Here is a 24,306-nt window from a genome sequence, read left to right as displayed (position 1 = left end):
TGAGGGAAACAAGAAAACCATATCTGATCAGATCAGCACAAGTATATTGGTAGAGCTGAAGGATGAAATAAGAAAACTTCGTAAAGAAGTTAATGACATGAAAGCAAAGAATTCCCAGAATGTTGTATACAAAAAGAAACCTGGAGCTACCAGCAACAGACGCTGCTATTTGTGTGGATCTCCAAATCATTTCCGATATGACTGTCCACAAGGTTATAGAACTCAACAAAACACAGCACCACAAAAGAAATATTCATATAGTACAAAGAAACATCCTGTACAAAACACATTCAAATGCATCACGTCTTACAAAGCTCAAGTTGGCGTAAACCAGAATGACCCTGAAACTGGAATGTACGTAAAAGCTACCATCCAGGGGATTGAAGCGAATTTGCTTGTTGACACGGGAGCAACACTATCAGTACTGTCAAGTAAAGTTTATGAGGCTATACAAAACAAACCAGTTTTGTACAAAACTGATCAAATAGTCTCTTCCGCATGTGGGACCGACTTAACTGTGAAAGGAAAAAGTAGCATTTGCATTAATCTGGGTGAGAGTTTTTATAACCAAGATGTCATCGTAGCAGATTTTTCTCTTGATGGAGTCATTGGACTTGACTTTATGAAGAAATACAATTGTACAATAGACATAGTTAATGGGTATTTTAAGGTAAACGACAAAGTTTACAAAGTTGATTTCTTTGGCAAAATCGGTTGCTTTAGAATTAACTCGAAGGAGATGATTGTTGTTCCTGCCAGAAGTGAGATAGTGACTTATTGTAAGGTCTCAATGCCGTCAAAATCCTACGACATGAAAGAAGTTTTAGGTATGATAGAACCATCGGAAAAGTTCCTCAAATCAGGAAAAGCATTAATAGCAAGATCAGTTGGATATGTAAAAGATGGCGAAATACCAGTTCGAATAATGAATCCATCCCATGAACATCAAACAGTGTATCCAGGTACATTTATTGCAAATATGAGCTCAGTTGACAATGTTTTTGAACCAACCTCTACTGTAAACAAGCCATGCAAAGATCTGCCATCTCATCTGCAGGATCTGTTTGAGAGATCTAAAGTTAATCTAAATGGTGGTGAAATACCTCAGTTACAGAAGTTTTTGGCTAGGTATGCAGATATATTTGCGAGGTCAGACAGAGACTTGGGACGTACTTCACTGGTTAAACACACGATTGATACCAAGGATGCACGCCCACTTAAAGAACCTCCTAGAAGAATTCCACATCATTTACAGGACGAGATGAACAAGCAATTAGATGACATGCTAGACAGAAAAATCATAGAGAAATCGAATAGTCCATGGGCATCGGGAGTCGTTTTAGCCAAAAAGAAAGATGGTTCTTTGCGATTTTGTGTGGATTACAGGCGTTTAAATGCAGCTACAGTCAAAGACGCCTACCCACTTCCACGCATCGACGACTCGTTAGACAGTCTTGCCGGAGCAAAGTCGTTCTCAACCCTCGACTTGTGCTCCGGGTATTGGCAAGTTAGCATGGATGACTCAGATAAACTAAAAACGGCATTTGCAACTAAACGAGGTTTATACCATTTTAATGTTATGCCGTTTGGCCTTTGCAATGCTCCGGCAACCTTCGAAAGGCTAATGGAAACTGTTCTGAGTGGCTTGCAATGGCAAATATGTTTGGTATACCTAGATGACATCATTGTTATCGGAACATCGTTTACCAACATGTTAGAAAACCTCACACAAGTATTTGATAGACTGTCATCTGCTAACCTGAAACTGAAAGCAAGAAAGTGTCACTTGTTTCATAAGACTGTTGAATTTCTCGGACATGTGGTATCAGAGGAAGGAGTAAGCACAGATCCTTCAAAAATTTCTGCAGTACAAAATTTGTCTGTGCCTACTAATCTAACAGAGGTAAAAAGCTTTTTAGGTCTTTGCAGCTACTACAGACGTTTTATACACAACTTCGCAGCAAAGGCAAAACCACTGAACAAATTGACTGAGAAGGGATCAAATTTCAAATGGACAGATGATTGTCAAGCATCCTTTGACTCACTTCGACATGCACTTATCTCCGCACCAATTCTTGCCCATCCTGACTTTACACAGTCATTTATCTTGGATACAGATGCTAGTGACGTAGCAATAGGGGCAGTTCTTTCACAGACACAGAACGGAGTAGAAAGAGTAATTGCTTTTGGAAGCAGAACTTTATCAAAAGCCGAACGGAAATATTGCGTTACAAGAAAGGAGCTGTTGGCTGTTGTCTACTTTACAAAGTATTACAAACACTACTTGTATGGCAAGCAGTTTTTAGTCAGAACAGATCACAGTTCTTTGAAATGGCTAATGAACAGCAAGAATCCAGAGGGTCAGCTTGCTCGATGGTTTGAATCACTGAGCAATTTTCAAATGACCATTGAACACAGACCAGGGAATAAGCATGCAAATGCTGATGCCCTCAGCCGTTTACCTTGCAGAAAAACATGTTGTACATCTTCTGAAAGTATAGTTAATACTATAAGTAGTGTAACACCTAAGGATAAGTTGTCTTTGAAAGCCAAACAAAACGACGACAGAGACATAAATCAACTGATCAAATGGATTGAAAAAGGTGTAAAGCCGGAGTCATCTGAGATTTCTGGTCATAGCAACTTCATTAAGTCTCTATGTTCTCAGTGGGATGCTCTGGTATTAGAGGATGGAATGCTCTTCCGAAAGAAAAAGCACGAAAATGGCAAAGTTTCTCTGCAAGCTGTTGTGCCATATAGTGAAAGACGTACAGTATTAGGACAGTTCCATGATGAAAGGACTTCTGCACATCTTGGGATAAAGAAAACATTGGCGAAGATAAAATGCAAGTACTATTGGCCAGGATTGCAGAAAGATGTTAAATTGTACATTGCTGGTTGTGAAAAATGCCAAAGGCGGAAATCACCAAATACTACTAAACGTGCCCCGATGCAAGTTGTCACTTGCGGCGCACCAATGGAACGTATTGCTACAGATATATTAGGCGAACTTCCCATGTCCAATAATGGTAACCGATATATACTAGTCGTATCGGATTACTTTACTAAATGGACAGAAAGTTTTCCTATGGCTAATATGGAAGCCGCAACTGTAGCTAAGGTGATAGTGGAAGAAGTCATGGCCCGCTTTGGAGTGCCTGGAACTATTCACTCCGATCAAGGAGTCCAGTTTGAAAGCAATCTTTTTACAGAAATGTGCCGGCTTTTGAATATAAAGAAAACACATACCACCCCGTACCACCCACAATCGGACGGGATGGTCGAAAGATTCAACAAAATTCTGGCTACTATGTTATCAGCCTATGTCAATGAGCACCATACGGATTGGGACGAACATCTCCCATACGTAATGATGGCATACAGAGCAGCAGTCCACGAATCACGAATCACGGGTGCAACTCCAAACAAAATGATGTTAGGTAGAGAGGTCGCTACACCTCTGGATATCCTATACGAGGTCCGTTCTGATATTAAGAGAATTCCACAGAATAGATGGGTTTGGGAGTTACAAGAAAAATTAGAAGAAGCACATGCAGTTGTCAGGGAAATGACAAAAGAGAGTATAGAACGACAGAAGAGGTATCATGATAGAAAATTGAACTGGCAGTCATTTAAGCCAGGTGACAGAGTTTACGTTTACTTCCCAAAACGTAAGGCTGGTACATCTCCCAAATTTACATCATATTGGCAAGGACCATTTGATATTATTGAGAAATGTTCCGATGTTACTTATAAAGTAAACTGTGGATACAGAGGTGCAAACCAAGTCATTCATACTGACAGGATAAGGCTACTGAAAGACCAGATTCTAACATCAGAACCTTTGCAAGCGAATAACATTGCAGAAAATACAATGTCCGATTCTTCTGAAAACATTAATGAAGATGCTGAGGAAACATATGAAAAGGAGAGTTTTCAGGCAGATGGCAAACGAAAGAGAAGCAGACCAGCCTATCTTAGTGATAACGTCTCTTTCTGAATATGTAAATAAAAATGAGTTTGGAAGGAAATACTACTAAAGTTCAATGTTTATAACTTTATCTTATTTTAATCTTATTTACCTATGCGAGGCCGCATAATTTTTTTCGAAGGCGTGGGTAATGTAATGATAGAATAATCATAGTGGATCTAAATGCCTCTGAAATCGTCCAATCATATCATTTTATATTTAACCAATCAGCGCTTGATATTATAACCAATCAGAGTTTCAGAATCATCAACCAATCATTAGGAATTAGAAAGAGTATAAATACAGACACCCATGAAGTATTTGGTTACTTGGTCGTTACTCATCGTGCGAGTAACACCTCCTGGACTAGGTTTTTGGGCTGTGTCGGGAAACAACAGAATTGTTCGTTAGACCACTCAGCTCAGGAACCTAGTTCCTTAATAGTGTGTCTCAGTGACTATAGTGTCTTGGTGACTTAAAATAGTGTCTTGGTGACTTTTAATAAAAGGTGTCTCAGTGACTTTTAGGGTGTGTTTTTTAGGTAGTTGCAGACTGTGTAGGGAAACAACAGGATTGTTGGTTAAACCACTCAGTCTGCAACTACAGTGTTATAACTTCATATTTGATTATTTGCTTGATCGTTAGTGATTCAATTGTGGTTGATTCTTTTCTTATAATTCGTTGTCATTAAGTTCATATTTGTTCGCTAATCATTTATCCAGATAGGACCGAGGAAAAAGTATATACACATAGTGAATTTCAGTCAGTTTCTTGTTATAGTGCCATTGTTGTTGAAGTTTGTTTAATTCGATATAAACGTGATTCTTAGGAAAGAATCCTAAGCGGACCCAATTATAATATAAATTATTTGTACTTTGTAAAAACGTTACATGTGCAACATTGATAGTCTTGTATAAAACCTGAGATAAAAAAGCTTCTCCCATGAATTATTGTTGAATATGATTATTATCCAACCCACTGCGTTTTTTTTTTAATAAAAATAAAATTGAATTTTCATAGAAAGTATCCATTAATCACCATGTTAAGGTCAGTCGATCGACATCTGTGTGTTTTCAATTGAGAATTGTAAATGCATTTTCCTTTCTCCGACCAAGGAGCAAATGGCAAGCGAAGCCGGAGGACAGGGGCTAGTTGTTCCTAAGTGGCACCTGATCCCAGTTTTTGATTTTTTTCCCCGGAAGTTTACGTCTGCTTTGCTTCCGATATTATTATTTCCAGGGAAATTTAGTATTCACGATATCCAGATTTGATTTAAAATTTGAAATATTAAGTGTTTTTTTTTAATTGATATAAAATGTAAATGTTTTCATGTATTTCCTGTATACGATTTAAAGAGTTGCATAAAATACTTCATTCTGTCTAAACATTACTCGCGGGGTATTGCTTTTGATGCAGAATGGAATCATAATATCTGAGGTATAATTGAATTAAAGTACATGTAATTGAAGAACAGTGGGAGATTGAATTTGTTCTGAAAGTGTTGTCATTGAAATTAGAATATCAAATGCAAATCTAAAACATTTTGTTAGTCTCAACAGCATCTTATTGTAACAACAGATTAGCGGTACATTTCCTTGAGATCTAATTAATTTTTAGTTTAAAAAAAATTATTTTCGTTTTTATTTATGTTAAACAGGTTTACTTGAATTAAACCCGATTTTAAGATTGCTGATTTCAATACAGTATTAGTCATATGGCCCGAATGTACGCTAAAAGCAAGTTCAAGGATATTTGGATATTGGAAACTTACAGAATTTTACTTTCTTGGAAAGTGAGATTTAATTTGACAGTACCCGCTGAAAATGCGCAGGTTAAAATAATCTTTTTTCTTACTTGGTGCTACTTCTTTAAGTAATATAATATTCTTATTTGGTCAAAATTAACTTCCAGGAGTTAAAATAAATATTCTTCAAACAACTGAGAATTTATTAACCATGTTAACAGATAAAACAAACAAACAAGAAAAATGGTTTTGAAACTCTCCATTCTTGAATTATGCTGCAAGCATCACATTCGACAAAACTGAGATCAAATGGATCGTTGATTGATTGATTGCATTCTGTTTAACGTCCCTCTCCAGAATATTTCACTGATATGGAGACGTCAGCATTGCCAGTGAAGGGCTGAAAATTTAGGCCTATGCTCGGCACTTACGGCCTTTGAGCAGGGAGGGATCTTTATCGTGCAACACCTGCTGTGACACGGGGCCTCGGTTTATACGCTCTCATCTCCATTAAAAGGAAAAAAGAAAATCTTAAAAAGATAAATAAAAAATCCCTCCATAACGTACACCATTTAATTAAATGGGAATTAAAGAACACAGAAAGAAAGTTTTTAAAAGGCTGTGAATAATTCTGCTTCGTATGGATATGAAAACCTGTCTGCTTATAACAAGGTGCAAACAGAAACCCATGGAAATGCAATAGATATTAGGAAAACCTAATCTCTAAAGATACTGTAAATCAAAAATTAAATGTGTTATATCAACTTCAGATTACTTATGTGTATACTCAGAATGTTTTTAAAAAATAATTTTGTAAATGACAAGATATGTAAAATTAAGACATGGATGTCTATTGAGAAAGTAGCTTTCTATCACCTTCATCTTTCACTTCAAAGGATTTGAACCTGGATTTGATTTGTCATGAGGAAATTTTGGATTTAGGAAAGATTATGTTTTTTTAATAATAAAATTTTTCCATGTTTCGTGGGTTTTTAAAAGGAACTCACGAATAAGACCGAAAATCCCCCCCCCCCTAAAAAAAAGAATGAAGTTTTCATAACGTTAATGAAATAAGGTTTTTTTTTTATTATTAATTTTTGTGTAAAATGCTATTAAAATATATAAGTCGTAATATTATAGAGAAAATATTAACTTAAAATCTGTGTCCAAAGTACCTTGAAGTTCTTTTGTCAAACAGACCAAAGAACTTCCAAAGTATCTCACTGCTGTTAATGTTTTCGCGAGAAGTCGGATACTTTTTTTCAAATCGGATACTTTTGTGTTACATATAACCTTCTTGTTAGCGCGTATTGATCTGGTACTACAAGAAGTCATGAAAACAAAGATATAAATTAATTTTTATTACAAATTAAAAGTCAGAACTGTAAAACAAACATTACATATTTATGCATGTATGACAAATATATGAACACAGATTCATGGAAAAGTATAAAAAAAAGATTAATGAAAGTAGCACTTGCGTTAATTTGATAACATTGATCAATATGATAAAGAGGTTTAATTGTCCTAGAGATTTAATTCATATTGTTGTTGAAATTAGAAATAGATAAGAGAGTTCGAAATACATTTTAAGGCATGAATTGACCATAGATTATATAAACAAAATGTAAAATGGCATATAAAATCAAAAATAAACGAGAGCGGCTGACAACATAATGAGGTAAATGATAGAAGTTTGGTTTCTACTGAGAATCAAATATAAACTAGAGCGGCTGACAACATAGTGACGATAGTTGATAGAAGTTTTTATTATATACCTAATGTGTATCACCCAATTTTACTGTTGAATTTACGCTATCACGTGACGTCGTGATCCGATTTTCCGGATCACCAACATGTTGTTTTCTGAATCCATATCACCACTCTCTGAAACTGATGACGTAGTACGCAGAAATATGACGTTATTTTTCTTGCACGTTAAAAAGTCCCTTGTTATTATGCTTTGTTTTATGGATAAATGTTATGCAATTGATCTCTAAAGTTTTCTTTTGCTATATTTTGCCAGTTATGAGGGGGTATATAATAAATTTATCATTATAACAGTAACTTGATCCGAAGAGCCGTATCACGTCTCGTTGACAGGCGCGGATCATCAGATAAAAGTCGACGCTTCGCGTCTCGTTAGATCTTATGATCCGCACCTGTCAACTCGACGTGATACGACCCTTCGGATCAAGTTACTGTTATAATAATATATAAGGTTTCTACTGAGAATCAAATATAAACTAGAGCGGCTGACAACATAGTGACGATAGTTGATAGAAGTTTGGTTTCTAGTGAGGCGGCTCCTCCTGTGTTACCCCTGCCACCTTTTAAGTAAACAACAACTCAGTCATAGATTGAATAAAAGTATGTCACTTTTTAAATTGACAAAATATTATATATATATTACTGTTGATCATTTTAATAAATATTAATTTCAACACTGAATGTATTCAAATAAAAAAAAAATGAAATTTTAATTTAAGGAAAAAATTAATCAACTGAGATGCTTACTTAGAGTGGTTACTGTTGTTGATTCTGCAAAAGATACAAACATTAGAATATTAAGGTCTCTCCACCTTCACAATTATAATGGTTCAGAGTTCAAAAGGTGCATATAATTTCATTTAATACACACTGTAGTTAAATTTATCAGTTATGACAACAAAAAAAATGTATATGATGCTATATTATTTAAAATGGTAGACCTGAATAAACAGAAGTTTGTTTCAACATCAAGACATCAAGCTTAAGAAATAGTACTTTTTTGTATATTGTATTAATTTATCAATTTTGTAAACACTGGTTCAAATGCATAAATAAAATCTGATGCTGAAAGTTCCGTATTACTTGCTACTTATGATATACTTTTAATTGTGAAAGTCAGGGAAACTGTTTTATCTCAGAAGTGCAATAAAGAAACTATCTGAATGAAGATAGATGAGAAGGAGTCATTGCTCTTGTCAACATTTGTTAAAGATTGAATAATTGATTTGATAAAAAGAATATACATTTTTAAAATTTGTTTTACTTAACAATGTTTATTATTTCACCTATTGAAAAGCATTCTTCCAAATGATATCGTTCTATTGGGTAAAAGTTTAAGTTAGTTACGGGTTTTTCAAAAACTTTTGGCATTATAGAAGGATAGACACACCTTAATAAAATGTTCACATAAAGTTAAATTTAAATGTCACAACCGGAATATAAAAAAAGATTGTTTTTTAAAATGCAGAAAGGAATCAATATTTAACTAGACATTTGTGTGGTTTTTTAAAAACATTTTTTAAATGTTTAACATAAAGAATATTGAGATTTACAGTTTTATTGCAACTAATTGTTATTGTTTCGGTAAAGATGCCTTTCATGCTACGGTGTATATCATGACTAAAAATCCTGCTTGTATAATTTCAATTGCTTGTTTTTTCGTCTGAAGCGTAAACGGTAATTCAAAAGATATGTGACGGTCAGTCGGGTTCGATGGCCGTTTGCCAGATACCTTAGTCAGTAGAACACCTCACCGGAGTTGCAGGGGACCTGGGTTCAAATCCCTTTCTTGTCCGCTGCATTTTTCTTCTCTCCCGTTATAATTCGTGCCATGCCATGCCCTGGAACTGATAGGTGAGAGGCCTGCCAAGGATAATTTGGGGCCCAAGACCGCTAAGGAAGGAGGTTTGTGGCAATCAGTCGGGTTCGATGGCCGGTGGCCTTATAGTTCAGTCGGTAGAACACCTAACCGGAGTTTCGGGGGGGGGGAGGGTTCGAATCGCTCTGATCTGCTGCATTCTTCTCCTCTCAAGTTACAGTTTATTGCTCATTAAGAAATGTATTTACAGTAGACAAGTTTTTTTTTTCCTCTAATGATACACAATGCAATTGCAAGCAACCAACATCTCATTAAAAATATATGCACACAGAGAACTGCTTAAAATTGTAAGATATATTTTATCTATAATGCATATTTATTGAAATATAGTGATGGGAATATTTAAAGGTTTCAATAGAAAACAGTGTTAAAGAATTACACAAGTTTTACCTGGTGTTTTGCGTGGTGTTGTGATGGAAGGATCTGTAAAAAATTAGACTTATTATTATACTTGATCGTACAATACTTGAATACAGAGCAAAAGATAATGTTTCATAACAATCTGATTGAAGTCAGACTTCTAAATCCGCGCCGTATACACTCTGTGTATGCCTAACTCAAAGAATATACCGCACGAATCCAAGATATCTGACTTTAATTAGATTGTGCTAAATAACGTAATGAAATAACTTTCAAACTAAATAAGTGCTTTCTTTTAAAATTCAATGGCAAATATCATTCTGAACTTACATTTTTACGACGAAAAACTTAAAACTGGATGAAATTGATGAATTTTCATTTATTTCAGCATAATCTTATACTTACCTATGACTGTAATATTTTCAGAAAAAGTTGACGTGATATGTTTTGCAGAGAAAATTGACGTGCTATGTTCTGTGTAATGCTTTACTTTACAAGTATATGTACCAGAATCTTCTAATGTCAAGTCTAATAAGAGAAAAAAGTTTGTAGCATCAGAAATTATTTTAGATGCACTCAATATGAAAAAAAGCATCAGAAAAAGGATCAGAAGCATGGCAATGTACCTGGAATTCTAAGTTCGAAGGATGTTGTATTCTGCACCGTAGTTGCATTACACGTGTAGTTTCTATTTAGCAATACTTTATGACCGTTGTGACAATAGTCCGTATTCTTAACTATCCAATAGGCATCCACGTTTGTTATGTTATCATCAGGGGGGATTTCTACATCACATATTCCTCGATAAGTGCCACCAATATGAAGAATATCATAATGCAAATCTAATCTAAAACCCATAACGACCTGAGACGCCACATCTAAAAATAAAACAAAACTAGTGCTAATTGTAACGGGAACCGTTACAGATGTTCCCCAAACGCTCCCCAACTCGCTTTTGGTGCCATATCCCCTGTAAGCTTCATTAAATAAGACAAACTCTATGCATTTGAGACTTTAACAACGTTTACCCAGAAGTGTACCAAGTTCATTCAAAGTTAAGCATTGCACGCTTGCGCGTGTGAATGCATATGCGTAATGACCATATCATATTGTCCACAGAATCTATATTTCAATATACTAAATATTAAAGTAATTAATCCAAAAGTATTAAAAAATGCGCTCATTCAAGTGTATTTTTGAATTTATTTCACGTGCATACATGAGCATGGCGACCATACCTTCTTGTAGAAGTCCATTACATCTATCTATTTTCTAAATCCCAACCCGTTTGGTTGAAAACCAAGGAAGTTATAGCTGTTTAAAATTTCAGCCAATGAGATTGCAGCACATGTACACGCACGTGTATGCATGTGCATGGTGACATACCTTCTTGTAGAGGTCCATCATATCTATCTATGTTCCAAATCCCACCCTGTTTGGTTGAAAATCAAGGGAGTTTAAGCTATTTAAAGTTTAAGCCAATCAGATTGCAGCGCACGTGCATGCACGTGTTTTCATGAACATTGCTATATATCATATTGTAGGATATCCTAATGTATGGCAATGATCAAAATTTCAAAAGATTTCGTCAAAAAGCAAGAAACATATTGAGACTTTAGTTTCAGCCAATCAGAGCGAAGCGCACGTGCATGCGCGTGAGTTTTTGCTATTTTGACCATGTCATATTGTCTATGCTACTAATACATCCTTATATTATGATTTTCAAAGCATTTCATCAAAAATGTGAAAAGTTGCGCCTATATCTGTTAATTCAGTCATTTCCCGTGTTGCACGTGCACGCTCTTGCAAGCACGTGCGCGCAAAATGACCTTCGTTCCGCAATCTACATAACATGCCTACTGACCCTAAAAAGGTTTTACCTAAGTTGGATGTGTAATTTAAAAGATCACTCCCGGACAAAAAAGTACCCAGGAAGAAGAAGAAAAATAATAATAATAATCAGAAACAGAGTAAAAACAATATGTTCCCCAACTTCGTTTGGGGAACATAATGACAGATCGTCCGGCCCATCAACTTAATTGAGTGTCTCAGAGAAAACCATGCAAAATGGCAAAAATGGTCCACAAGCTTACATCTCAAATATTTTAAAACGGGTATAGAACTGGAAGAACATCCCATGAAAGTCCACATTTTGAATGCAATACTTGATATCGCGTTGAATTCAGATTATCAGAAACAAAACATGACATTGAAGGCTTTACATCTAATCTGTGTCCAATTTGAATTATGACAATTGACCATGAGTTTGTAAGAGTTATATTTGTAAGAATTTAATTAGTTATTTCTGATCTAAAGTCATATCTGATTGCAGAAAAAAAATGAAATAAAAGAATTTATTAACTTTTTATAAGTATATTGTATTCATCTTATACTAAAACGATATCAATTCAATAATTATTGGTGTTACAAGTTCCCAAGACACTTTCACAGGGAGTGTAATTACAGATATAGATAGAGTTTTAGATATTCTGTAAGTATTTGATACTGCCAGAAATCATGTACATGTAAACTTAATGAGCATATACCGGCACTATGTTTTTAGTGTACTATATTACTCCGATTCATTAGGGCCCCCTCTGTGGGCACCCTATAGTTATCAGTTTGTCTGTCCGTTCATCCCAAGTGTCTTGTCCGGTGCATATCTTCTCTAACCCTGGCCAATGCTGGCTAAATTTCACTTACAGAGTGCCTTTGGGAAAAGAATGTACAGTGACCTTGAACCATTTTTCTTGATCTAAACATGCTAAAGGTGAAAGCAGAATTCTAAGAATAATCCTTTTCCAGAGCACATTTTGCTCCTTGGCCCAATCTGGATTATACGTAACTTACAGAGTGTCTTTAGGTTCAGGATGTGCAGTGACCTTGAGCCATTTTTCTAGGTCTAAGGTCAAGGTTACAGCAAAATTGTACATGTATGCAATATCCTTGTTCAGAGTACATTTTGTTGCTTGGCGAGGGATCAAATCGAAAGGTGAGGGAAAAATTTAACAACATACTAAGAAAATACTTCTCACGAGAAATTAAGCCCTTTGTGTCTCTGTCTATTTAATTACAAAATTACAAATCTTTGTGTGTTTCTTATTATTTAATCAAGATAACGATAGTTTAACCCCGATATTTGCCGTTTTGTACAGGCCCAGATGTGATAATTGATTATAATTCAAACCTGGGGGTAACAACAGTCTTTCAAAGATTTTCAAAGTTTTTTCCTATATATTTCTATGTAAAACTTTGATTCCCCATTGTGGCCCCGCCCTTCCCCCGGAGGTCATGATTTGAAAAATTTAGAATCTACACTATACCAGGATGCTTCCACATAAGTTTCAGCTTTTCTGGCCCAGTGGTTCCTGAGAAGATTTTCAAATTTTTTTCCTATATATTTCTATGTAAAACTTTGATTCCCCATTGTGCCCCCCTTCCCCCGGGGGTCATGATTTGAACAATTTAGAATCTACACTATACCAGGATGCTTCCAGATAAGTTTCAGCTTTTCTGGCTCAGTGGTTTCTGAGAAGAAGATTTTCAAAGATTTTTCCTATATATTTTTATGTAAAATTTTGGTTCCCCATTGTGGCCCCGCCTTTCCTCTGGAGGTCATTTGAACAATTTAGAATCTACACTATACCAGGATGCTTCCACATAAGTTTCAGCTTTGCTGGCCCAGTTGTTCTTGAGAAGAAGTCGAAAAAGTGAAAAGTTTACAGACGGACAGACAGACAGAGACGGACGGACGACGGACACAATGTGATCATAAAAGCTCACTTGAGCCTTCAGCTCAGATGAGCTAAAATGTGTCGCAAATTTGATGACATATCAATGTTATATTGCACACAAAAATTGATATTAAGGTGGCTCATTACATCCAGTTTATTTTAGATTTCAATACAGCACCACTTATAATGTAGATGTGAAATATCCAGATGGGGGTATTGATATCATTAATATTTTTTATAGAATTTTTTTAGTTTTTGTTTTATTTTAGTGAAATGTTTTATTTCAGGTTTATTATTCACAGAATTTCAGAACTTTCAGTGTCAAATTATGGGCATCTTCTTAAGACAAGTACACACGGTGAAAATACCTCATAATACCTAATAATAATTTTATTAGAAAAAATAATTTTCTCCAAAAAAAACAATTAATGTCATTATCTTTTTAATCTATGCATAAAACATTTTTAAAATGTGTTCTGAAGAGGAATGTATTTCAATGAATTACATGTGTCAAATTGAATGAGGAAAGTTTAAACGAAATGAAAAATCCAATTTAAAAAATATTTGGTATAAAAAGTCCACTTTCAAGAGTTATCTTTCCTAATTAGCCAAGACTCAAAACACTATGGAACGTTTGACATTACATCTGAAATTCATATTAAAGCTTTAAATTGCCAGAGCATACATTTAAATCAATAAAACAAATATATAAATTAACACCAACACAGTAAATAGCGCAATTAAATAAAATTTTAATTTCAACAAGGTTGTAGATTTTAACTCTAATTTCCTCCATACATACATGTCAGTGATTTATAGAGTTCACTGCATGCATGGCTATGAAATTGACATTACTTGTTTGGCGAAGATTTGACTGTTGCTTTCTTTTGTTTCTGCCTAAAAGCAATTCTTCTTGGTCTATGAATAATGAATCCGTTACTTTGTTTTCACTGTTTACAACACCGCATGTTTCATCTATTTTTAAAGCGTTTTAAAGGTCAGGGTCATATTATAGAGGTACCTATACAACTCGTCCCCTGAGCAAACCGGTCGACACAATGGAGGTTTCTTTTTTTGTGTAGTACGTCATCAAAAAGAGGTGTAATGAGCCTACTTAATACATAAACCCTGCTTGTGAAATGTTTTGCATGGTTTTCTCTGAGACGCTCACTAAAAACTTGATGTGTGCAACATCTCATGAAAGTTCATTATTCAATTATTGAGCTCATCACTCCTTTAATTTTAATCGTGCATCATATTTTAAACGCTGGTTGTATGGATGAATGATTTCTTGACAAAAAGTTCTCGACCCACCCCCCCCCCCCCGGTCTTTTTAATAAAGATATTTTATGAACTCTTCATTGAGATTAAAGATAATTTTATTCTGATAAAAAATATTGTTAAGGAAATCAATTGTTTAGTAACTGCAGTATCTTCTTATATTTTTCATCGTTAGTATACAGTATACAACATAGTTTGGTTCAATAAGGATTTATATTTACTAATCCTTGGAAATGAACATATTTTAAAAACTAACCATATCCCTTCATAAGGAATTGTGTTACGATACGCTAATTCACGAATGCCGCGAAAAGTAATTTATAAATAAAAAAACAAGGAATCAAGACACATGTAGCGCTATTTCATGATAGCGCCCACTCTCTACCATCGGTTCACTCTCTACCATCGGCTCATACATTCACCTCTGTCGTTGGCTCGCGTATATCACAGTGATATCAGCAAATGGCACCATGACAGAGTGCGCAACAGATTCGCTGGGAATTTACAGCTAACGGCCTCCTCAGTCATAAGTAGGGCATTATCCCCAGCTCCAACAGTCTCTGTTAGGGTAGTTGGGGGGGGGGCGGTTGTATACTGTGACCTTAAGTATTGGCCGACAAGCCAACAGCTAGAAGAGCAGTTATCCCATATCCCCTGGAAGGTGGCAGTGGGAGTGTACGCTAAACAGGCCAGTCAGTATAATGACTTTTATTACCATCAGTTGGGGGAGCTGCTCAAAAACCAAAAGTTGGGGCCTCTGGAGGAGGTGGGTCTACATTTTGAACGGGCTTCTCTTAAGCAGAGGTCATTAATATTGCAGATGTCCACCTTCAGGTGGGCTCTGCAACATGCTCTTTAAGATGTTCCCTTGGTCCTACATTTGCGAGGTGCCAAGGGAGACCCCTTAGAGACGGAAGCGGGGGTGGGGCTGTGTAGGGAAATCCTTAGGCAAGCTTGGTTATCCCACTTGCAACGAATTAACCTACATTACACCTGGATTAAAACTTTTATATTTTTCATTTATATTCAACAAGACTGGCACTTTTCCTAAGCATTAAGAATAAAATTTGTGAATGTGCAAGGATGTGTCAATCAAACCAGTCTAAAAATTCTAAGTTTTAATAACTTTTGGATATCAGAAAATTTTAATTTATTTTTGTGTAAAATGCTACTAAAATATATAAGTCGTAATATTATACAGAAAATTTTAACTTCAAATCTGTGTCCTTGCACCTTTAAAAGGAAAAGGACCTCTCACTGTACACGCACTGTTGAAATCTTGAACTTTTTCATTTTAACATCAGGTCTGGTTAGCAAATACCTCGTACAGCGACCGATTGTAATGAAACATAGAGATAATGAACAGAATTCAAGATAAAAAATCTTTAATCAATACAAAATTGGAGCAGAGCTAACACAGACCTCCAAAACATCGGAAGTCAGATCAGTTGCTATGGAGGAGTGAGCATCCCCTGCCGACCGGTCATCCTGTGCTCCTTGTCATGATTTGGGGAAATAATCGGAAAAACCATCGTCAATTTAGTGTAAATGAGTATCTTCTTTAGGCCTTCATGAATACTGAATAATAATTCACTTAAAATAATCAGCTATGAAAACATTATTTTGTCATTATCAAATAAGAGATGATTTTCTTTATATGTCATATTGATGTTATTAATTTTATACTTACATATATTCGTACTATGAGCCAAAAATACAAAAACAGCGATAGCTTGCAGATAAGAGAACGATTTCATGACCATCTACAAAGAAATTTTTGATTTAAGCGTTAGTAAACAAACAGGAAATACGAAAACGAGGTCATGATTCATGACAGGATGCTTTTTACAAGAACGTCTTGTAAAAACCTTATAAAAGTGCAAATTACAATTGCTCAATGTTTTCATAATGGAGGATACATTTTGCCATAAGAATGTAAAATATGCAGTAAAGTCCTGTAAACATTTTTTCTTGAAATGAAAAAAAACTGCAATAAACTGTTTTACGGTATAATAACCTTGTATTCCTTTTGAGGAAATTTGTTTTCGGTCACAGTTGATTTTTATACGTCCGAACACAATACGAGTTAAATTAAATATACAAATGCAGTGTTATTGAAACACAGTTTTGCATAAATAAGTATTCAAAAGTTTTCGTGATTTATCGTTGAAAAATCTATTGTACTTGAAGAAGGCTCATTTCAGTTTGTACACCTTAATATATAGTTTTTAACGTGGACCTTACATAATATATGTATATCAAATGTACCCAGCCCGTAGCTGAAAACTGTACTGTAGCTCTCCGAAAAAATATATATTGGTAGACCGGTTTGTAAAAATATTTTTTGGAGACTACAGTTAATGCAGTAAAAATGGTATAAATCTCGAGGGGGAGGTCTTACAAAAACCTGTCCCCCCTGAAAATATCGTAATTGTTCTGATGTTCCGATCTCAAAAAAATGTGTGTGATGGGGGTGGGATATTAGTTTTGGTTAACTTTTCCAAAAAAGAAACCTGAAATGCCAGAAGTGAGGGTGTGTGTGTGTGTGTGTGGTGTTCTAAATAAAAGGTTACTATTGACCTAATCTCGGAAAAAAAGTACTACCGCGTTATACGGGCCTTTGCACACTTGATCGTTGCTTTTCCTGAACCACAAGTCAAGTTTTATTGTGAGCACACTATTTCCTTGAAACCAGTCAAACTCTCCAGAAAAAAACTTTACATATTTTGTAATAAATGCGAGTACAAAGATTTGGTGTTTTCCGTGTTTTTTTTTAAATAAAGAAAGCTATATTAATTTCTTAAAACATGCTTTACAGAGCATGCTACTTTTACGCTCGTTTACAGCACACAGACTTTTTATTGAAGTTAAAAAATGCACAGTTGAAGCGTATTGTTATAAATTACTTTTTGCATTTGTTAACACGTTTATGTTGTTCTTGTAATACTGTCACATTTTCTTCTCGATCGTGCTCCTAAAAAATATAAACTACACAGGCAACTTAGCCACATATGATTCTCATATGATTCTTATATGATTGGTTTCATATAAGAATCATAGAAAAAGGGCATCATATGTGAATCATATGAAGCAATTCATATGATTTACATATGATCCACATATGTGAATCATATGAAAATAACTACATATGATTTTCATATGAATAATATGTGTGTTTCAAGCCAATTACATATGAGAATCATATGAAGAGGGCATCATATGTAAATCATATGAAACACTTATGTGTGTTTCAAGCCATTTACATATGAGAATCATATGAAAAGGGCATCATATGTAAATCATATGAAACACTTGTGTGTGTTCTCTTTCAATATTTTTCACATTTCTTGTACACATTTAAAAATCAGATATTTCTGCTTTAGATGAAAATTCATTACATTACAATGATCCATCTTCATTGGTTACATATTTAAAATATCTTTTAATGCTTACGCAGCTTTTTGATAAAGTTATTTTCATCAAGAGACATAACTCATTTTTTTCACAGTGTACATTCTAAACAAGAGAATATACAAGCAAGTCAGTAGCATTTGTCGATACATGTATTTAACATATTCTAAAATGAGTACAAATTATAAGATTTCAGCAAAATGATAAAGTAGTTAAATATATATACATGTACAAATGAATAACATGATTAGGTCATGTACTTGTATAAAAATACCATATGACATGAAAGTGTCCACAGCAAAATTGAAACATCAGCAATAACATTTGTCATGTATTCTCTATTATAAATTTATGAAAAATCAAGTTATTTGATATTCCAGCATACATATAAGAATGGGAAATCTTTACAGGTCAAATTCAGACAAAGTTGTGTACATCCTCCCCATTTCATAGTTATTCTATATATTTCCTTGTTCTTTTTCCTTCTGTATCTCCATTATTTTCAGTTGTCCTCCCTCTGATCTGACCATTTTGAAAATCTCTTTGAACTGTACCAAAAATGCAAATCCACCAGTTCTCGCCTTCTCAAACAATTTCTTTATGCCACAGAATAGTCTCTAAAAAAATATAAAAAATAAAAATAAAATGATTCTAAAATTACAAAATCAATTATACAAGTTATATTAAAATAACTTATCATCAGCAAACAAATGTATTCCTAATTCTCTACAAGTTATATTAATAGTACTTATCATCAGCAAACAAACGTATTCCCAATTCAGCGACACAGATTTGATATGAGATAAAACTTATGTTATATATGTTATACAATGTGTTTTGTGGAATCCTATGATGTGATTTGCACGAAAATTACACTGTTAGAAGATATGATTCATAATAAAATTATAAAAAGCATTTTTTTTTAATTTTGACAATTGAATTGAATTGTGCAAGACAATTACATTTTTAGAAGATATGCTTCATATTAAAATCATTAAAAAGGCATTTTTTTATTTGACAATTGAATTTGGAATGTTCAAATAATATATATTAATTTATATTGCTAAAAATTAAGAAGATTCTGTCACAAATAGGCAGAAAAAACAGACTCTGTGATTTAAGGATATCCCAGACTTTGTTGGGAAGAATATAACAAAGTCTATTGAACAGTGTGTAGGTTACCTTAACTTTGAAGCAATCTTTTGATCTTTGGATTTTTTCTTATGAGAGGCTGACTGTTTATTGAACCTGTAAAACAAATACTCACACAGTAGATATTTTCTAAGCATATGATATCTAAAACTTAAACTACAAAAAGAGAGAGTACACGTTTGTAGATTCTCAATTGTCCTAAATATCTAAAAATTTAACTGAAACTAGCTTCTCTAGTGTTGGAAAAAATTATAAATGTCACTGAATACATAGATGTAAATATTCAATGGATTAACTATCTGATGTACTTTCAACACATAGTTACATGCACATGTATTTGTACCTTGAAAGTTGCCACTGTTATTATCAATTTTTTGCTGAAATTCAAAAATTCAATTTATCCCCTGAAGTAATTGCATAGTTTCATAGCTTTTAAAGCAAGAAAATTCTATTCATACTTTCCATATTTAAAAAGTGCATTTACTATTAAAATTGTTTCATAATGTAGAATAAAACTTTTATATTATCGAGTTGAATTTATTTTTGATGAAGCTGTGCAAACAATGTAGAATTATAAAGGAACAAAAAGAAATTATCAAGAAAAATTTTGTCATAAAGGAGTCATTACAGATGTACACTTTCATTTTTTATTGCAATATTTTTACCTTTAATATCGTGATGGTGCAATCGTCTGTCAGAATCAGCTTTAGGATCAATTGACAGTCTTACTAGCTTTGGGCTTCGTGGACTTCATAAAAAAGCAGCACTGTGACACTGAACTCAAGTAGAAACAAACATTTGTCATTAAGTCGATGAAAGAATCGACTTGATAACGATCTCAACATACAAAACGTCAACTCCTATACAGGGTTTCAACTTTCACTTTCAAATTAGTACGTAACAAAGTCAAAACAAAATGAAAACAAAGTAATACCTTTAGCCTAACACGTAAATTGTAATGTTTACATCCAATGAGAAACAAATTTATCCAAAATATACTTACAGATCACTAACATTACAGTGTAGTTTTGCGAAATGCATTAATTCAACAATTGTAGAGAGTAATATAGAAATAAGTTCATACGAACCTGTAACCGTAATGAAAGGATATCTAAACAATATGAATTAAAGGTCTTTGTAAAAAAAAAGTTTAGGAGATAACTTACTTTTTCCAACACTCAGCACTTCTGTTGCAGCAGTGTCGTCAAACATGACGTACACTTTTATCCGATAAAAATAAAAACCGGTCCGAAAAAAATACAGATTTTTTTTTATCTTACTCAAGTAATAAACCAAACACAAAAGATTTGAAATAAAAGCAAATTAATTTATTCTTTATTAATTTTATCTTGGAAGTACATTATTACAGAAAAAAAAATTGTGAACGCTTTTTTTTAGGGAAAGGGGGGGGGGTAGTAAATCAGAGTAGAACTTCACATAAGTAATTGCTAACAAATTCTTTTGAATTAATCTACATTTAAATTAATATATATATATATATATATATATATATATATATATATATATATATATATATATATATATATTTGAGAACTTGCAATTTTACATGATTCTCATATGATCAGTTTCATATGATTCTCATATGACAACTGTCAAAATATACATATGATTTTCATATGCAGGGCCTTTCATATGTTTTACATATGGTTCTCATATGATTATATGATCCTCATATGAAAGGCAATGCATATGTGGATCATATGTGGCTAAATTTGCCTATGAGAATACACGATTACACATAGGCAATTTAGCCATATATGATCCACATATGCATTGCCTTTCATATGAAGATCATATATGGATCATATGAGAATCATACGTATATACAATCATATGATAATCATATTTGGCCAATCATATGAGAATCATATGTTTACATATATGTTTATCATATGATTGTATTTACATATGATTATCATATGAAAGGCCCTGCATATGAGAATCATATGCATATTCTAACAGTGCTCATATGAGAATCATATGTGGCTAAGTTGCCTGTGTAGGACGTAAATAACTTCGTATGTTATTTTCTATCGTATTACCCTCTATCGGACGGATGAACTCGAATGCTATCTGTGAATTGTTTAAATTGATCAAATAAAGAGGTTAAGGTGTATAAATCTTACTTATTTATTTCTCTACAGATTTTATTAATTAAAACATTGACATTTGTTTCTCAATATTATAATGTTCATTCATAGTATAGTAATGATATTTTTAAAATATTGTTTTTAGAAAAAATATATATCACAAAAAAACTCCAAACAAACAAACAAATAAAAAAAATACAAGAAAGTGTTTGCTCTTTGCGTATTAACCCTTAGAAGCCCTTAAAAAAATTAAGAAATGTTACAATAATAAACTTTAATATATAGTTTATGCCGATTAAAGATTAAAAAATTACAAAATGATATAGCATTACTAGTATTTCCATGATCAAAACATTAAGTTTTTATGAGTTATGGTAAATTATTCCAATTTTTAAACTAGGGTAAATAAATATTTTTATTTTTAAAATCTCTCCCTATGGGAGTTGATTGCTTGTGTCGTTCAAACGAGGATTGTAAATGCAGACAGTTGTTTAATTTCAAATCAGAATGTACCGTTTTCATTTCTAATGACCAAAACAAATAAGATACCCGTTTAACTTTCCTTCCTACATAAATGTTTCAGTAGAACGTAAAATGATTGTTTCTTGTTTAAAACAAGAGGCTAAAATGGCGAGAAACTCAGAATGATGACGTAACGTCATTACCAGTTTTACTTGTGACGTAAATGAGATAACGGTAGGCCTAAAATAGGCCCGTGGCACTCAACGTAGTTTTTGAAGATAGGCCCAAAATAAGCCCGCGGCACAAAGAATGTTAAATATCCAAGTAAACGTAAACTGTAGGAAGTCCGTGCTTCTCGTAAAAGTCCAATAGCCACTGACTCTTCATACACAGATACGCTATATAATTCTGTCAATTTCTCACCAATGAACGTATTACGCCGAGTAATCAATCGGCAATCCTCGGCTGACTCTGCTACGCTCCATTCAAACGCTTCAGTGTGCGAGGTACGAGCCACTCGTGGAGCTCCGAGTGCCGAGTAATTATAGTAAACAAATCATAGATAGGGTAGGGTGGTGTAATTTCGACCACCTGGTTAATTTCGACCGTTCATAAATACCTTAATATATTTTCTTTTTGGCGTATAATTGTGTATGTACATTTATATTATGCAGAAAGAAAACGTGTTTTTAATATATTGTGTCCAAAATAATTTTATTTCCATGAGCGTTATTAAGATCGTTTTTGGAAAATTACATCAAAGAATAGGCTTTATCACCCAAAAATTACAGACGAGAATATTTTTGCAACTACGGCGAACTATCACCTTAGAAAGATCTTGTATGGAAAGGCAATCAATTGATATCCCTGACGTGAGATTTATCAAATATTATTTTGAAAGTGAAATTTATATCCTTTTAATTTAGAGTATTTAGTTTTTAAAAATCAAATTGCAAACCAGCTGAACGGAAATCGGCCAAAGTTATCCCTTCATGAATACGGCGGGCGTCAGTGGGTAACTTCGACCAATGTTAAATGACGCAATTTACTATCTGTCCCCAGAAAAAATTCATGACCGTCCGGAAAAAATATTAGGATAAGAATTATGTACATTAATACCTGGTAGAAACTAGTACTACAATAGTGAAAAATCATTTGTTTTATTTACATGCGCTTTAGATGCCTGTACATGTACATTTGCAGCATGCCTTAACCACATTGGCCTATCGGCGTCATAGACATCTGGTGCACTCAATGTCTTCGAATTAGGTACATTTAGAAAATTGTCATTTTTTTCTCAGTATTTTTACTCGATCTTTTATTCTGTACAGCAGTAAAATTTAAATTAATATTTTTTAAACTATATTAGAGCTGACACCAATTATTTCCTTTGTGTTGGCTCATCGGTCGAAAATACCCCGTGTTCGGTCGAAATTAACCAACACACGTGTCTTGTAAATAACGCGTATTTCATATTATGACCGCAAAAATGTACAAAATCGATGTATTCTGAAAGATAAAAGGTATTTCCAAGGTAAAAGGATCCAGTTAAAGTTGTAGCACAACATAATAGTGACATACTTTAACAAATCTTGTGTACAAAAATATGATCGGTCGAAATTACACCACCCTACCCTAGCGCTTTCTTGAAGTTTTATCTTAGTTGGCAGACATTCGACACAATTTACCGAAATCGCGAGATGTATATATATATATTTTTTTTCTGTATGACTGGCTTTCCTGTCTGATATCCGCAATAATATACAGTTTATGAATGAGACAGGAAAGGCCAGACTATTTAGCATTTCATCCATCTGTTAAAACTAGTCTTCATATTTTTGACCACACAATTAAGCCAAATGAATACTGTTAAATGGCAGCGAGATATGGGGTGTGTTCAATCCTCACTCATCACGATTCAGAAATGGTATCTCAATCGACAATGTATATAATTTTTCAGAACCTGACAAGCTACATTTGAAGTTTTGTAAATTTATACTGGGTGTTCACAAGAAAAGTGCAAATTTTGCAGTAATTTTAGAACTAGGAAGATATCCATATTATATTAATATCATAAAATCAATGTTATTATATTGGCATAGATTGGAAAATTCTGATAACAGTTCTCTCCTGTACTATGCTTTTATTTTTTATTAATTCTAAAACACTTAGTACAAATAGAGACACCTGGTTCTCTTCTATTCTTGAATTTTTGAAATTTTTAGAAGTACCAAAAAATGCCTCCTCCTTAAGTCAATCTAAATTCAAATTTGTCATCAATAATCAAATTCAAAAAAAGTTTATTTGCTCTTGGCTGAAACTGAAAGAAAAAAAATTCTGATGGAAAATTGGACTCTTATGTAAAGCTTAAAAGTAATTTCCAACGTGAGGAATATTTAACATTACTAAATAACTTTAACTTTAGAAGAGGT

The 24,306-nt window shown here is 33.7% G+C and overlaps 1 protein-coding gene and 1 long non-coding RNA gene across 2 annotated transcripts; both read right to left on the bottom strand.

The window, feature by feature from the left end:
- Window positions 1-7,861: 7,861 nt before the first annotated feature.
- LOC134255631 (uncharacterized) lies at window positions 7,862-16,793 on the bottom strand. The gene is made up of 7 exons (XM_062738152.1): window positions 16,756-16,793; window positions 16,429-16,501; window positions 10,350-10,601; window positions 10,129-10,251; window positions 9,754-9,786; window positions 8,232-8,255; window positions 7,862-8,044 (listed from the first exon to the last, which is right to left on the bottom strand). The coding sequence occupies exons 2-7, from the start codon at window positions 16,499-16,501 to the stop codon at window positions 7,950-7,952; spliced, it is 600 nt and encodes a 199-aa protein (XP_062594136.1). The 5' UTR covers window positions 16,756-16,793; the 3' UTR covers window positions 7,862-7,949.
- Window positions 16,794-18,297: 1,504 nt separating this feature from the next.
- LOC134255632 (uncharacterized) lies at window positions 18,298-20,111 on the bottom strand. The gene is made up of 3 exons (XR_009989594.1): window positions 19,967-20,111; window positions 19,332-19,397; window positions 18,298-18,766 (listed from the first exon to the last, which is right to left on the bottom strand). It is a non-coding gene; the product is annotated as an uncharacterized LOC134255632 (long non-coding RNA).
- Window positions 20,112-24,306: the final 4,195 nt, after the last annotated feature.

The sequence above is a fragment of the Saccostrea cucullata genome, unplaced genomic scaffold (genome assembly GCF_032062105.1).
Source record: "Saccostrea cucullata isolate Sc308-1 unplaced genomic scaffold, CSIRO_AGI_Scuc_v1 ctg3288, whole genome shotgun sequence".
Taxonomy (NCBI): domain Eukaryota; kingdom Metazoa; phylum Mollusca; class Bivalvia; order Ostreida; family Ostreidae; genus Saccostrea; species Saccostrea cuccullata.
This window is presented reverse-complemented; position numbering and strand designations above follow the sequence as displayed.

Excerpts from the sequence above, each read along its gene's own strand:
- LOC134255631 (XM_062738152.1), bottom strand. The coding sequence starts at position 16,501 with ATGGTCATGAAATCGTTCTCTTATCTGCAAGCTATCGCTGTTTTTGTA. Across the intron at positions 10,602-16,428 it reads GGCTCATAGTACGAATATAT|ATGTGGCGTCTCAGGTCGTT; the intron begins GTAAGTATAAAA and ends TTTTATTTTTAG. Across the intron at positions 8,045-8,231 it reads AACAACAGTAACCACTCTAA|GTGGCAGGGGTAACACAGGA; the intron begins GTAAGCATCTCA and ends TTTACTTAAAAG.